This window comes from Rhinoraja longicauda, chromosome 6 (assembly GCF_053455715.1).
Source record: "Rhinoraja longicauda isolate Sanriku21f chromosome 6, sRhiLon1.1, whole genome shotgun sequence".
Classification (NCBI taxonomy): domain Eukaryota; kingdom Metazoa; phylum Chordata; class Chondrichthyes; order Rajiformes; family Arhynchobatidae; genus Rhinoraja; species Rhinoraja longicauda.
Genome location: NC_135958.1, coordinates 76,160,100 through 76,176,851, shown reverse-complemented (window position 1 = coordinate 76,176,851; position 16,752 = coordinate 76,160,100). Strand labels below are relative to the sequence as shown.

General features: G+C 38.5%; 1 protein-coding gene across 4 annotated transcripts in view; it reads right to left on the bottom strand.

Moving 5' to 3' along the window:
* LOC144594611 (E3 ubiquitin-protein ligase rnf213-alpha-like) overlaps positions 1–16,752 on the bottom strand; it is a 116,795-nt gene that overhangs the window by 45,946 nt on the left and 54,097 nt on the right. For all 4 annotated transcript variants that reach the window (XM_078401370.1, XM_078401373.1, XM_078401372.1 and 1 more), the window contains exons 29-36: positions 13,282–13,377; positions 11,846–11,964; positions 8,884–9,006; positions 7,356–7,387; positions 6,879–7,032; positions 6,263–6,398; positions 4,969–5,157; positions 4,170–4,300 (exon numbers count right to left, since the gene is read on the bottom strand). In XM_078401370.1, the coding sequence (XP_078257496.1) occupies positions 4,170–4,300; positions 4,969–5,157; positions 6,263–6,398; positions 6,879–7,032; positions 7,356–7,387; positions 8,884–9,006; positions 11,846–11,964; positions 13,282–13,377 (980 nt within the window). The remainder of the gene's footprint in view (positions 1–4,169; positions 4,301–4,968; positions 5,158–6,262; positions 6,399–6,878; positions 7,033–7,355; positions 7,388–8,883; positions 9,007–11,845; positions 11,965–13,281; positions 13,378–16,752) is intronic.

Sequence of the window (16,752 nt, the reverse complement as noted above, 5' to 3'; positions counted from 1 at the left end):
AGCCCAGATAAAAACATCCACTGGCTCTCCCTTATCCATTCTATTTGTTACATCCTTAAAAAAAATTCCAGAAGATTAGTCAAGCATGATTTCCCCTTCATAAATCCATGCTGACTTTGACCGATCCTGTCACTGCTTTCCAAATGCGCTGCTATTACATCTTTAATAATCGTCTCAAGCATCTTCCCCACTACTGATGTCAGGCTAACTGGTCTATAATTCCCTGTGTTCTCTCTCCCTCCTTTCTTAAAATGCATGGTTACATTAGTTACCCTCCAGTCCACAGGAACTGATGCAGAGTCGATAGAACATTGGAAAATGATCACCAATGCATCCACGATTTCTAGGGCCACCTCATAGAAACATAGAATAGGTGCAGGAGGAGGCCATTCAGTCCTTCGAGCCTTTGGATTTAACACTATCCCTAATTTCCCTCGTTAGCCACGGTTGAGCTGCCTTCCCTGCTTTATTTTTATGTCGGATAGGGATGAACAGTTGTTGTAATTCATCCATATGATGTATAAATCTTTGCCATTGCATATCCAACGTCGACCCTTTAAGTATCATTTGCCAGTCTTAGCCAATTTCCGTCTCATCCCATCAAAGTTACCTTTCTTTAAGTTCAGGACCCTCGTCTCTGAATTAACTGTGTCACTCTCCATTTTAATGCAGAATTTTACCATATATTGGTCACTGGTGCCCAAGGGGCTTTGCACAACAAGATTGCTAACTAATCCTGTCTCACTGCACAATACCCAGACTAGGATGGCCTGCCCTCTAGTTGGTTCCTCTACATATTGGCTTAGAAAACCATCCCATATACACTCCAGGAAACCCTCTCCTCAGTGTTGTTGCCAATTTGGTTAGCCCAATCTATATATAGATTAAAATCACCCATGATAACTGTACCTATGCTACACGCATCCCTAATTTCCAGTTTGATGCTATCCCCAACCTCATTACTGCTGTTTGGTGGTCTGTACACAATTCCAACAAGCGTATTCTGCCCTTGGCTATTTCGCAGTTCTACCCATACAGATTCTACAGCATCCAAGCTAACCTCTCCTTACCATTGCATTTATCTCCTCTTTAACCAGCAATGCCACCCCACCTCCTCTTCCTTTGTCTGAAGAAGGGTCTCGACCCAAAACATCACCCATTCCTTCTCTCCAGAGATGCTGCCTGTCCTGCTGAGTTACTCCACCTTTTCATATCTATCTTCAGTTTAAACCAGCATCTGTAGTTCCTTCTTACACACTCCTCTTCCTTTATGTCTATCCTTCCTGAATATTGAATACCTCTGCATGTTGAGTGCATGTTGAGCTCCCAGCCTTGATCACCCTGGAGCCATGTCTCTGTAATCCCAACTATATCATAACCATTAACAACTAACTGCATATTCAATTCATCCACCTTATTACGAATGCTCCTTGCATTAAGGTTCAAAGCTTTCAGGTTTGTTTTAACATTCTTAGCCCTTATAGAATCATGATGTAATGTGGCCCTATTTGATTTTTGCCATTGATCTCTCTGCCTTCCACTTTTACTTTTCTCCCTTCTACCTATTGCTTCTACCCTCATTTTACGGCCCTCTGTCTCCCTGCCTTGGTTCCCATCCCCGTGCCACGGCACTAGCAAACACTTTTGGTCCCAGTCCAGCTCAGGTGAAGACCATCTATACCGGTCTCACCTCTCCCAGAACCGGTTCCAATGCCCCAGGAATATGTATCCCTCCACCTTGCACCAGCCTTCTTCCACCTCAAAAACATTGCCCGTCTCCGTCCATGCCTCTCCTCCACAGCTGCAGAAACCCTCATCCACGCCTTCATCACCTCCCGTCTGGACTACTGCAACAGCCTCCTCTATGGCGCACCCTCAAAAATCATCAGTAAACTTCAATACATTCAAAACTCCGTTGCCCGTCTACTCACCCACACCCCGATCCGTGACCATATCACCCCCGTCCTTTACAAACTCCACTGGCTCCCCATCCCCCAGAGAATCCAGTACAAAATCCTCCTCATGACCTACAAAGCCCTCCATAACCTGGCCCCATCCTACCTGACCGACCTCCTCCACAGGCACACTCCCACCTGCACCCTCCGCTCTGCTGCTGCCAATCTCCTATCCCCCCACATCCGGACCAAACTCAGATCCTGGGGGGACAGGGCTTTCTCCATCGCTGCTCCCACCCTATGGAACTCACTACCTCAAACCGTCAGAGACTCCGCCACACTCACCACATTCAAAACATCACTGAAGTCTCACCTATTCAGTACTGCCTTCAACCACTGAAGGTCACCCCACCCTCTGTCTCCTTTCTCTGTTCTTTACTTATTTATCTATTTATTCACTTCCCTATGTTCTCTAAATCCATGTAAAGCGTCTTTGAGTATATGAAAAGCGCTATATAAATGTAATGTATTATTATTATTATTATTATCTCTCAAGCCACATATTCACACAAAATATCCTGTCATTTCTACTCCTACTTGCATTATCTTGACACACATCTCTTCTGCGCTATTTTATAATATTTATTATTCACATTAGCCTCGTTATATTGTGGCCCAGGACAACATTGTTAAAATAATAGAGTAGATGATTGAAGATAGACACAAAATACTGGAGTAACTCAGCGGATAAGGCAGCATCTCTGGAGAAAAGGAATAGGTGACTTTGAGTCAAGACCCTTCTTCACACTTAGTCCCCAGGCTGACATCAGTTAAATGACATTTTTGCCATAGAATCCTACAGCACGGACACAGGCCCTTCAGCCCAACTTGCCGATTTCGACCAAGATGCTCCTTCTACGTTTGTCCCACCTGCCCGTGTTTGGTCCATATCCCTCCAAATCTTTGCCATCCATGCACCTGGCTAAATGCCTTTTAAATGTTGTTATTTAAAAGATGCCTCAATTACCTCCCCTGGCAGATTGTTCCATCTACCCACAACCTTCTATGTGAAAAAGTTGCCCCTCAAGTTCCTATTAAATCTTTCCCCGCTCACCTGAAACTGCTTTCTTATGGTTCTTGATTCCCTACTCTGGGTAAAAGACACTGTGCATTCAACCTATCTTTTCTCATCCTGATTTTGTACACTTCTTTCAGATCACAACTTCAGCCTCTTGAGCTCCAAGGAATAAAGTCCTAGCCTGCCCAACCTCTCCCTCAGGCCTTCAAGTTCTGGCAACATCCTTGTAACTCTTCTCGGACCAAATTAATGCCATCCTTTCTGTAGCAGGGTGACCAAAACTGAATACAATACTCCAAACGTGGCCTCGCAAATGTCTTGCACAATTGTAACATAACATCCTAACCTCTATACACAATAGCCTGACTGATGAAGGCCAATGTACCAAAAGCCTACTTCACTACCTTCCATCCCACTGACTCTACTTTCATGGAACTATGTCCCTTCACTCCGAGATCCCTGTTTTACAACTCTCCCCAGGGCCCTGCCGTTCACTGTGGCAAGTGAACTTACCTAGCTGATAAAGATTCTGCTTTCATTTAAAAAAAAAAAAATTTTGCGATCTACAACACCAACCACTTTAGTGGCATCTGCGAACTTACTAATCATGCCATCTACGTTCTCATCCAAATCATTTATATAAACCACAAACAACCCAGCATCGATTCCTGACAATATTGTCAGAGAATAGAGGTTCTACTGAGCCATGTATGTTCTTATCTTATTTTTCTTTCCCAAAAGATTTAATTCACACTTTCTTGAATTTAATTCCAGTTGCCACATATCTGTCATCTACAAATGAGATCTGCAGAATCCCAAAGCAGGCAATCATCTAGCGACAAAAGCAATGTTGGCCATAACCTTCTGATTCTGCTACTGGGCCAATATTGTTTTCCAATTTGTCTCTTTGATCCTAAAGGTTTTTGTTATTTTGACCAATCTCGACCAACTATTTTGCAAACTATCTTGACCAACTATTTTGCAAAGTTTTGAAAGCCAAACTAAAATTCATGTACGCTATGTCAAATACGCTATCACTAGTGTTTGCCTAATCTTTCTCCTCACCAGTTTTTGTGAACTCCCCATGTTCTCTGATTTATCATTGAATTTCTGTGCAAGAAAGGCACTGTCTGCTCCATTATTCAGAGCTCAATGTGAGCAAGATAATACGTTAGTCATAACAAAATTGCTAATACCTTCCATGTATTGGGCTTGAACCCATAGCTCATCCAGAAAGTCTTTTATTCGCCAACTGAAAGGAAGCTTATTGCCAATATTTAGTACGTCCATCTTCATATAATTGTGGACAACAATTTCAGATTCCAAACTGTCAAAAGAATAAATACAATTTCTCTGGATTAAATTAAAAATGTAATACAGCAGCTCAAACATGTCTCTTGATTTATGTAAATTCTAATTTTCACTGGCGCTGGATGATATTCAGGTCCTTTGAGGTGACTGTAGCTATTCCACTCCTCATTAGCTCGTGTCTGATTTTAGTCTAGGAATGTTAGAAAATTATTAAGATCTATATGGTACAATCAGGAGGTCTCTTAAGCAATAAAAACAAGCAATCAAATGTTTTGTAATTAATTGAAACTTAAACAATTGAATATACTAATAACACTAATCTACCCAATTCTGGGGGTAAAAAAAATCACTTAATCTTTGTCATAAATAGGCAGCCTCTCATTTTATAAAATGAGAGGTTGCCTACTTATGACAAAGATGAATGATTATTTTCTCAGAAGCCTGTGAGTCTAGAATTATTTCCCCAGCAGAGCGCATTAGAAGCAGAATTTGAATATTTTAAAAACAAGGCAGGAAGATTCCCAATATGTTATGGGTGGGGTGGTTGCGCAGTTGAGCTTGAGGAGTTGAGCAGTCTATTCTTGCTCCTAATTCATATATTCATAAAAGAAAAAAAGAAAAATACAAATCTTAATCAATTCTCATCCTTTAGAAATACACTTTCCTTTCAATGTAAATACTAACCTGAAGATAGTTCTGTTGTAAGGAAGATCCAAGAGATTTGCGTCATTAAAAATGTTCATCCATAGATTTCGTACAAATAAAGGAGTATCATCACGTAACAAATTTAAGTTACAGTCTCGGTCTATTACAGAGATTATCTGTGCCAGAAGAGGTGTTACTACTGTTTGAATTCGCTTCCAAAGTGTGTGCCTGTGAAGCAAAGAATAAGCGTTTTTATAAAGTATGAATTCCAAAGCCAAGATAACCCTGACGAATATTAAATATAAGACCTATGCGATAAATCAAGTAGTAGTTGTTGGATGAATCCAATCTCTACAGGAACACACTGTAGATTATTTGGTGGCAGCTGGTGAGGAGGGTACACGATGGAAGAAGAATGGGCAGCAATATTATTATCTATCAATGCAAATTGGCACAATAAATTAAAATTGTGAATGTAAATAGAAAATTAAATCAAGAAACAAGAAATTGCATTTGGTAAATTGATTCAATCTGCTTGGATTTTGTGACATTTGTAACACAATTCTATCTACGTGTCCCAAGAGCATCCTCTAAACAATCCGGCATCTTTCAAACTGAACATAACTCTACAATGAAAATTGCATAAGAACAGAAAAATAAATGAATGTGCTGGTAATGAGAAATGAAGAGGAATGAAAATTAAGCAAGAATGAGGAGTAGTATTGTACATGGTATTAGACAATCACATGAAATGAAGCAACTTCAGGAGAGGTTTTTCAAATTACTTGCAATGTGGAAGTAAATTTATTGATCCATTTCTCCCAGAAAGGAGCTGTGTTTGAATGGAAACACTACTAGTAAGAATGGGTCAATGGTGCCAATTAGCCAAGCTACTTTTGACTTCAGTTACACTGAAAATGAAGAATTGATTAATTTAAATGAATTATTAAATGAACCTCTATTCCATTGCTGCAATTAAAGTTGGTAATGGTGTATAGGTGCTCCTCAACTTACGATGGGGTTACTTTCCGAGAAACCCATCGGAAACCGAAAATATCGTAAGTCAAAATGCATTGAATACACGTGAAAAACGTGGCCGCAAGCGAGCGGCGGTTCGCCACGGGTCGCTGCCGTTTGCACCATCGCAAAGTCGAAATATCGTAAGTCGACGCATTGTTAGGCGGGGAGCATCTGTATTTGGACACTCTCCCCAACTAGCACACAATTTATATTTCCTTTAGAATGATATTCTACATATATTTTTTCAATAATTCATTTCATATTTTAAAAATGTTGTGTGGCTTCTGCGACCAGGGGCCATCCTTGAATTTACCTGAAAGTGCCACCTTCCTGAAGGGCTTCAACATTTGAAGCTTCCCGTAGCATCCACTCAATTGCACTGAAGGACTCCTCGTCACGTTTCACTAGAAGGGAGTGCAACCTTTGCTTCATTAATGCCAGGAATGAAGCTAAACAAAAAAATAAAATTGAGATTAAAAACTAATTATTGAGACATATAGGTATTCATTTGCATACACTGAACATCACACATCGTCTGTCTATTTCTTCCACAGATGTTGCCTGACGCACTGAGTACCTCCAGCACTTGTTTTGCTCAAGATACCAGCATCTGTGTTTCATAAACCCTTATGTTTCTGTCATCATAATTTTTTGCATTTTTTTTGCAAAGCTGCTCATTGCGACGAATGGCCAGTATGGATTAGGTGATAGATGTTTAAAAAATATTCGATATACTAAAATAAGAACATGATACTTCTGACAGCAAATTTTAGACTTCCACATTTATTTGCCCCGTGTATGAACTTATCCTTTAATCACTGTTAGTGCCGATTATTTGCTATTATTATAAATTTTGACAATGTTGTTAATTTCTAAATGATCATTTTAGACATAAAACTTGGATTAATGTAAAGACATTAACAACAAACCTTTGAATTCATCATCTTCTCTTAACAGAGAAAGCAGAATTTCAACTCGTGTGGTGCTGCGACTTGAACTCCGATGAAGATCTCTCAGCATGCTAACAGCAGACTGCACACAATTCCTTATGAGGGAAGTTGTATCCAGTATCTTTGTTTTATCCTTATTAAAAAAAAAACTATTTTTGTAACAATGTTTTATAAATTAGCAAAACATATATAAAACATATATAAAACTCATTACATGCAGCACAGGTTCAAATTGTTCATTGCCAATCTTAAACAATCTAGTTTTCTTTCTGTACTATTTTATGTTTATTCTTCTCTCCTGGGATTTTGAAAAGCCAAATAAAATCTGCTAAACTATGTTTATCACCATTCTTTGGAAATATAAAAATAAGAAATGCTTAATTTCAGGATTTTCAGAGAAATTGACAACTGCAGCTATTCCAAGAAAACGATTATCAAAAGAATTAAAATACTTACACAAATCTCCTCCTCCTGATCAACAATCATGGCTGAAATACAAATAGATATTGGTGAAATACACAAATTTCATTCTTATAAAGATAATTTGAATACATTGGCATCAGTTCATTCATCAATTGAACAACTATCAACCAAACTTCAAGGCCTTTGGAGAAAAGGAGTAGGTGACATTTTGGGTTGAGACCCTTCATCCAGTCTGATGAAGGGTCTTAACCTGAAAAGTCAACGATTCCTTTTCTCCAGAGATAATGAATGACCCGCTGAGTTACTCCACCATTTTGTGTCTATCTTTGGTATAAACTAGCATCTTCAGTTCCGTCTTACACATACTCAAAGCCTTTCCTCTGAAAACAGAATACAAATCAGGAGTGTAACAAGATACTCTCCCTCTAGTTGAGTGCAGCTTGAGAAACATCATCCAGCAATTCATTTGATGGTGATCTGATTCAAGATCATCAAGCCGTTACTTCATTTGATTAACTGCCAACTCACTACTTTAAGCATCCACTTCTTCGACAACTAGCCATTACACTGCAGCAACATTGCAAGACTTCTTCTACATATCCCCAAACATACATCCTCAATCACCAAGGAATGTTTGCACCCACTTCCCTGATGCTCATTTCCAAGTTATCATCATTCTGACCAAAACAGAAGTTGTTGTTTTTAATTGATACCAGGTCAAAATCATACCTTCGAAAGGGTAGCTGTTCAAGAATACAGCTCACCATGATCTTCCCAAAAATCTTTAAAGAATGGACAATAAATATTGGCCTAACTATAACACACACATTTGAAAATTGATTGAAATAGGTTAATAACTCTCTTCACTCTCTGTAGCACAGTCTCATAATTCTTGTACCGTGACACCCAGAACTGTATGCAAACATTTTAGCCATACACAAATGTCCTTTGCAAGTAAGTACATGCTGAATTTCCTTGATCATTTTGTGCCTTTTGAAATTAAAGTTTATATTGTTCCAATAATTTTCTTGTCACCAAAAAAAAAGCTGTTTTGTAATTTAGGGAACACCTGTAATGAGATGGAAACCAAAATAAAATGAATGACATAGAATTGATGATACCAATCTACGTCACCAACCTGTGTCATCAGCCAGCACCAATCTGTGTGATTTATTTTCCCTAGGTCTCCACCTAGCACAAATATGCCTTTTATTTTCTGCAACTCTTGCATTTCTTTGAAATCTAAAGCATGTATGTTTTCTAAATTTTCAAATTTCTGACCAAAATCATTAACAGTTTTGAACGCAACAGATCATCAGATGTCAGATCATCATGATAAAAGTGCTACCCTAATCAATACTTTCTCCAATGCCCAGATTTATTTCCAAAAGCCAAATCCAGAACTGCACCACTTACAAACACCAACTCCTGCCCTCTCAACACTTGTTGATTTTACACTGACTGTGTCCCAATTCATAATAGGATAATTGAAATTTTGTGGAGATCATATAGAAGAGAGTGAAATAGAATTCTAAAAAAAAGAGAAATATTAAGCACATACATTCAGGCTCCCCTGGGTCTCTGCCAAAAAGCTGGCTAATAGTAATCCCTTTGAAAGCCGTCAGATCTGTAAACATGTCTTTCGATTTCCGAAGGTCATCAATATGGACTGACTGCCATGGGTCTAAAAATAGACAGAATATATTAATGTGGGGCTTTATTCACTAATTACTGGTTTGAAACATAAAAATATATAAACATTTTGATGAATTATAAAATTGTAAATCTGAAATTAAAACAGAAAATGCTGGAAGCGTTTAGCCAGTCAGTCGGTATCTATGGTAAGAGCAACAGAGTTAATGCTTCAGGTATAAGACCATTTCATCAGAAATGACTGACAAAGGATGTCAATCTAAAACATTGTCCACTTTTTTTCCAAATATGCTGTCTGACCTGTTGAATGTTTCCAGGTTTTCTATTGATTATTCATCATACATGTGTAACACAGAAGGCAGAAGCAAACCCCAAATAATTTACCATTATTTATATTTTTTTAAGTGGCTGCTCTGATATTTCAACAAATTAGATGTCTTTATTAACATAATCCAAATTCAGTGGTTGTGAATAAATGGAAATTAACAACTTTTCAATAAACTTGCTCATCTGAAAAAAAAGATCACTGTTGTCTGCAATCCACACATTGCGTTTCCATCTCTTGAAGTATTGTGCTCAGTTTTAGTCACCCTGCCTCAGGAAAGATGCCATTCAGCTGATAAGAGTGCAGAGAAGATTTACAAGGATGCTCCCAGGACTCAAGGGCCTGAGCATAGGGAGAGGTTGGGCAAGCTAGCACTTTATTCCTCGGAGCGCAGGAGGCTGAGGGGTGATCTTATAGAGGTGTATAAAATCATGAGGTGAATAGATAAGCTGAATGCACAGTCTTTTACCCAGGGTAGGGGAAACAAATACTTGAGGGTATCGGTTTAAGGTGAGAGGCAAAAGTTTTAAAACAAACCTGAAGGACAACGTTTTCACAGGGTGGTGGCTATATGGAATGAGTTGCCAGAGGAAGTAGTTGAGGCAGGTACAATAGCATTTAAAAGACATTGGGACAGGTACATGGATAGGAATAGGAAATGGATAGGAAAGATTTAGAGGGATTTGGGCCAAAATTGGGAAATGGAACTAGCTTAGCTGTGACATCTTGGTTGGCATGGATGAGTTGACCTGAAGGACCAGTTTCTGTGCTCTATGACTCTGTGATTCACTCTCCTTGTCCTGAGACAAGTCCCCAAGGATTGTTTATTGCCCAGTCATTGTCTGTTTGAAAATACTATTTCAAGGTGATCATGCAGGATGCTTAATTCTAAAACGCTCTGTATTAGAGTACTCAATGTGTCCATTTCAAATGCAATGTAAGCCATTTTGCTTTGAGCGTTTGATGGGAACAGTGGGCGGTATATGGTGTCATGTAGCTGCCTTATTTGCAAAACTGTGTTGCATTGGAATATTTATTGAAACCTGTTCTGATGGTTAATTAGGTACAGTAGGATTTTTGCAGGCAGTCTATTGGGAGTTGATTTATTAAAATATGTAGACAGGAGGTACAAACTTCAAAAGAAAAGGATCTTCATCTTAAAAAGTGGTTTAATTAATGAGATTTCTTATGAGGGATTTGAGTTGTTAACTTCTTTGCCGAGATGTAATTAATGAGATAGTCATACAGTGTTACCCAGAGAGTTGTGAATTTGTGGAATTCTCTGCCACAGAGGGCAGTGGAAGCCAAATTACTGGATGGATTTAAGAGAGGGTTAGACAGAGCTCTAGGGGCCAGTGGAATCAAGGGGTATGGGGAGAAGGCAGGCACGGGTTATTGATTGTGGATGATCAGCCATGGTCACAATGAATGGCGGTGCTGGCTCGAAGGGCCGAATGGCCTACTCCTGCACCTATTGTCTATTATCACACGTGATCATTTGTCCATCTGTGATATTTAAATATTCCTTGGCAAAGAATGCATTAAAAGTAGCACAAATATAAAGACATTGATACAAGAACTACCTGGAAGGTAAGAAGCAAATCGTTTTTCAAACAAAAAAAATGGTTTGGAAATCTGGAATTTCAAGGGTCTTGGTTCTTGGTCCTCCAAAATATTCCAAATGGAATTTAAACTGGAGGTGGAATTTAAACTGTTCAAATAAACAGAAACCCTCACTGCAATATACCAAAAGTACCGGATGTGCAAAATTTAGAATCATCTCTCTCAGATATAAAGTTAACAAACTGAAAAATAGAGTTTGATATATCCACAACAACAAATTAATGATCGATTATGTGTAAAAGAGATATGAGGTGGAAGGGTTAAAAGAGGATAAATGAAGTTGTGTCATATATCATGAAGGACCAAATAATGCATCACTGTTCCTGCACTTGTTCTTTGAGAATTAATCACAGCAAAAATACCAACTCACCAATGGCGATAGTTAAGAGGGTTCTACAAATGGATGAGATCCATCTCCAAGCAAATCACACTTTGATAAGTTTTAAGATTTTCTGAAAGCTCCGAGACCTGGAAAAGTGTGGTCTGAATCCAATAACTAATTGAATGAATGGAGAAGGCTTGGCCAAGAGAGACCACAAACAAGAGGTGACCGAGTGTTTAAGTAAATGTGCACAGTGTGAACATTATTGGTTGATTACATAGAACTCTTCTATGAATACTTGAGGATTAATTTACTAAAGACACATTTCTTTCAACTGAAGATGCCAGCGACAAATTCTCAGGCAGAATACGGCAGGATTCACAGTAAGTTGGTGAACAGTTGCAAGATCTGTTTTATTTCATATCTTGATTAGTTAAATGTCACTCTATAAATTCACAAAACAATTTACTCATGCAGGCAGTTACTATTGAACTATGTATTGTTTCACATAAGACCACTTTAAACTCAGGAGTAGCTGTTTTTAAAATTTTAACTTAAGGTACATAAAAAAAACTAAAAGCTGTGTAGTATCACTCGTACCTCCATGAAATCCTATGTATGCTGATCCACCTTCTATTCTTGGCAATTTAGTGAGAAAATAAATGTAGACTGTTCTATTGTCACTTTTGCTTATGTTGATTTCATTTAATGTGGAATACCTACATAAAGAACACAAATTGTATTAGAATATGTATAAACTAATTTCTACTTTTAACATCTATCATTACAGTCACTCTGGAAATTCAAAGCATAATACCTTTACAAATGTTAATGTAAACTGCTGATACTATGAAACATGTATAATAAAATACACAAAATCAAATATATTAATTTCCTAAGTATAGTGCCTAGAAAGAATGACGACAAAAACATATTATTTTAAAAGGTTTGGGGAGGAAAAAGTTTACTACCATATAAAATTATACAATCTTGCTTAAATTTATTTTTATTGAAAAAACCCCAACACAAAACACGAATTAATGATGGAAATATTAATTACATTAAAATTTATAATAGTTTTTGACAGCTATCCAATATATGGTTAATGCAATTAAAATATATTCATTATAACTGCAATCACAGATGTTTCTGTCATTCAGTGCCAGCAAAGAACAATAATGTATTGCAACTTCTAAATCAAGGCAGAAAATATTAATTTAATCTTTAAAAAAAAAGATTTCTACAACAAAATAATTTTAAGAGAGTTCTGGCATGGTTTAGGTGGCTAAATGTTTAGGCTGTGTTATATACTAGGTGATGCAGGTTGATACTGATGACATCTTGGACAGGATGCACTCCACCCTCACTACCATCAACCTTATTGGCAGTTGAATCTACATCTATTCTTTTGGAATCCTATTGGAATGTTCAAATAGTTTTCCTTGCAATTTCCACCTGTTATGAATTCCTGTTTATCCAAAAGTAACTATCTAAAGGCACCAAGTCTCTCATCTACCACTCATCCTTTAACGATCAAAATTGGCTTCTGATCTGTCAAAGATTCCCATTTAATTCTCTTCCCTGTGGTTCAATTTTCTTCATCATTTCATTCCTTCCTATCTTTGTGAACTCTATTGCAAGAGTATTGCAATAGCTTTGTATATTCCTAGAGTGTTTTTTTTAACATATTCTTAGTCCTTTCATTGCAGTGTCCTATGCTTCCATATTCTCAAATTCAAACTCATCTTTTCCACTTACTTTACCTTTGACATCCTCCTATTGTTGTATACTCTCACTAATCAAATATTTTGCCTAATTAAAATGGAAATACAGTACTTTGCACTGTAGCATTCATTCTTTAAAGGTTTCAAGGTATGTCTAAAAGATGATAAATCATACTGACCTAACTTTGCAACAACAGTAACCATGTTGGAAGAAAGAAGATCTCATGACCAGCATTACCTTGCTTTAAATTTTCTCAACAAAGAAAAGCAGAAAATAATTTAAGTGAAGGTAAAACTCTGACATGGACTTACTTGGCAGAAGCAATCAAATTAGCACTCTGTAAATTGTTTTCAAAATCCGTTTGTATAAGCAAGATTGTGTTTCCCTGGCTAGAATCGATACAGTGCCTAGAAACAAGACATTTGAATATGTTTAATTGGCCAGCATTTGTTTACATTTAAATTGTAAGCAAACAAGATTAAGGTGGATTTTATCAGAAGAAATATTGATTAATACACATATTAATCTGGATATCCTTCCCAACTGCATTGAAGAGAAAACAATTATCGCAACCTTCTCTATAACATATAACAACTACAGCATGGAAACAGGCCTGTCGACGCCGACCATTCTCCCTGACCTAGTCTCATCTACCTGCACTCAGACCATAACCCTCCAATCCCCTCCTATCCATATACCTATCCAATTTACTCTTAAATAATAAAATCGAGCCAGCCTCCACCACTTCCACCGGAAGCCCATTCCATACAGCCACAACCCTCTGAGTAAAGAAGTTCCCCCTCATGTTACCCCTAAACCTTTGTCCCTCAATTCTGAAGCTATGTCCCCTTGTTGGAATCTTCCCCACTCTCAAAGGGAAAAGCCTACCCACGTCAACTCTGTCCGTCCCTCTCAAAATTTTAAAAACCTCTATCAAGTCCCCCCTCAACCTTCTACGCTCCAAAGAATAAAGACCCAACCTATTCAACCTCTCTCTGTAGCCTAAGTGCTGAAACCCAGGCAACATTCTAGTAAATCTCCTCTGTACCCTCTCCATTTTGTCGACATCCTTCCTATAATTTGGCGACCAGAACTGCACACCATACTCCAGATTCGGCCTCACCAATGCCCTGTACAATTTCAACATTACATCCCAACTTCTATACTCGATGCTCTGATTTATAAAGGCAAGCATACCAAACGCCTTCTTCACCACCCTATCCACATGAGATTCCACCTTCAGGGAACAATGCAGTTATTCCCAGATCCCTCTGTTCCACTGCATTCCTCAATTCCCTACCATTTACCCTGTACGTCCTATTTTGATTTGTCCTACCAAAATGCAGCACCTCACACTTATCAGCATTAAACTCCATCTGCCATCTTTCAGCCCACCCTTCCAAAAGGCCCAAGTCTCTCTGTTGACTTTGAAAATCTACCTCACTATCAACTACTCCACCTATCTTAGTATCATCTGCATATTTACTAATCCAATTTGCCACACCATCATCCAGATCATTAATGTAAATGACAAACAACAGTGGACCCAACACAGATCCTTGGGGCACTCCACTAGACACTGGCCTCCAACCTGACATACAATTGTCAACCGTTACCCTCTGGTATCTCCCATTCAGCCATTGTTGAATCCATCTTGCAACCTCACTATTAATACCCAACGATTTAACCTTCTTAATCAACCTTCCACGTGGAACCTTGTCAAATGCCTTACTGAAGTCCATATAGACAACATCCACAGCCTTGCCCTTATCAATTTCCTTGGTAACCTCTTCAAAAAATTCAAGAAGATTAGTCAAACATGACCTTCCAGGCACAAATCCATGTTGACTGTTTCTAATCAGGCCTTGATTATCCAAATAATTATATATATTGTCCCCAAGTATCTTTTCCATTAATTTTCCCACCACAGACGTCAAACTAATAGGTCTATAATTGCTAGGTTTACTTTTAGAACCTTTTTTAAACAAAGGCACAAGATGCGCAATGCGCCAATCTTCCGGCACCATCCCTGTTTCTAATGACGTTTGAAATATTTCCGTCATAGCCCCTGCTATTTCTGCACTAACTTCCCTCAATGTCCTAGGGAATATCCTATCAGGACCTGGAGACTTATCCACTTTTATATTCTTCAAAAGTGTCCGTACCTCCTCTTCTTTAATCCTCCTAATTTCCATCACTACTCTACTTGTTTCACTTACCTCACATAATTCAATATCCTTCTCCTCGGTAAATACCGAAGAAAAGAAATTGTTTAATATCTCCCCCATTTCTTCCGGCTCAGCACATAGCTGTCCACTCTGACTCTCTAATGGACCAATTTTATCCCTCACTATCCTTTTGCTATTGACATATCTGTAGAACCCCTTGGGGTTTACTTTTACATTACTTGCCAAAGCAGCCTCATATCTTTTTTTCGCTTTTCTAATTTCCTTTTTAAGATTCCTTTTACATTCTTTATATTCCTCAAAAACCTCATTTACTCCCTGCCGCTTATATTTATTGTATATCTCCCTCTTTTTCCGAACCAAGTGTCCAATTTCCCTGGAAAACCACGGCTCTTTCAAATTATTATTCTTTCCTTTCCACCGAACAGGGACATAAAGACTGTACTCTCAAAATTTCACCTTTAAATATCCTCCATTTCTCTATTATATCCTTTTCATAAAACAACAATTTCCATTTCACTCCTTTTAAATCCTTTCTCATCTCCTCAAAATTAGCCTTTCTCCAATCCAAAATCTCAACCCTTGGTCCAGATTTGACCTTCTCCATAATGATATTGAAACTAATGGCATTATGATCACTAGACCCAAAGTGCTCCTCAACACATACCTCCGTCACCTGACCCATCTCATTTCCTAACAGGAGGTCCAACACTGCCCCTTCTCTGGTAGGCACCTCTACGTATTGCTGCAAAAAACTATCCTGCACACATTTTACAAACTCCAAACCATCCAGCCCTTTAACAGAATGTGATTCCCAGTCTATATACGGAAAATTGAAATCACCCACAATCACCACTCTGTGCTTACTACTAATATCTGCTATCTCCTTACATATTTGCTCTTCCAATTCTCGTTCCCTATTTGGCGGTCTATAATACGCCCCTATAAGTGTTGCTAAACCTTTCTCATTTCTGAGTTCCACCCAAACAGCCTCCTTAATCGAGCCTTCTAGTCTGTCCTGCCAAAGCACTGCTGTGATATCCTCCCTGACAAGCAATGCAACACCCCCACCTCTTGCCCCTCCGATTCTATCACATCTGAAACAATGAAATCCTGGAATATTTAATTGCCAATCGCAACCCTCCTGCAACCATGTTTCACTGATCGCCACAACATCATACTTCCAGATGTCAATCCAGGCTCTAAGCTCATCCACCTTTCTTACAATGCTCCTAGCATTAAAATATACACATTTAAGGGACCCATCATTTCTTATTCTCAGTTTATTTCTTTTCCCTTCTTTCTCTCCTACATATTGGGTCTGAGTGTTTCCCTTTTCTGCCTCCTGCCTCACACACTGCCTATTAGCTATCTGTGTTTGAGTCCCTCCCCCCAACCGTACTAGTTTAAAGTCTCTGCAGTTATTTTAGCAAATCTCCCCGCCAGGATATTGGTTCCCCTCGGGTTCAGATGCAACCCGTCCTTTTTGTACAGGTCATACTTCCCCCAGAAGAGGTCCCAATGATCCAGAAACTTGAAACCCTGCTCCCTGCACCAGTTCCTCAGCCACGTATTTATCCTCCACCTCACTCCATT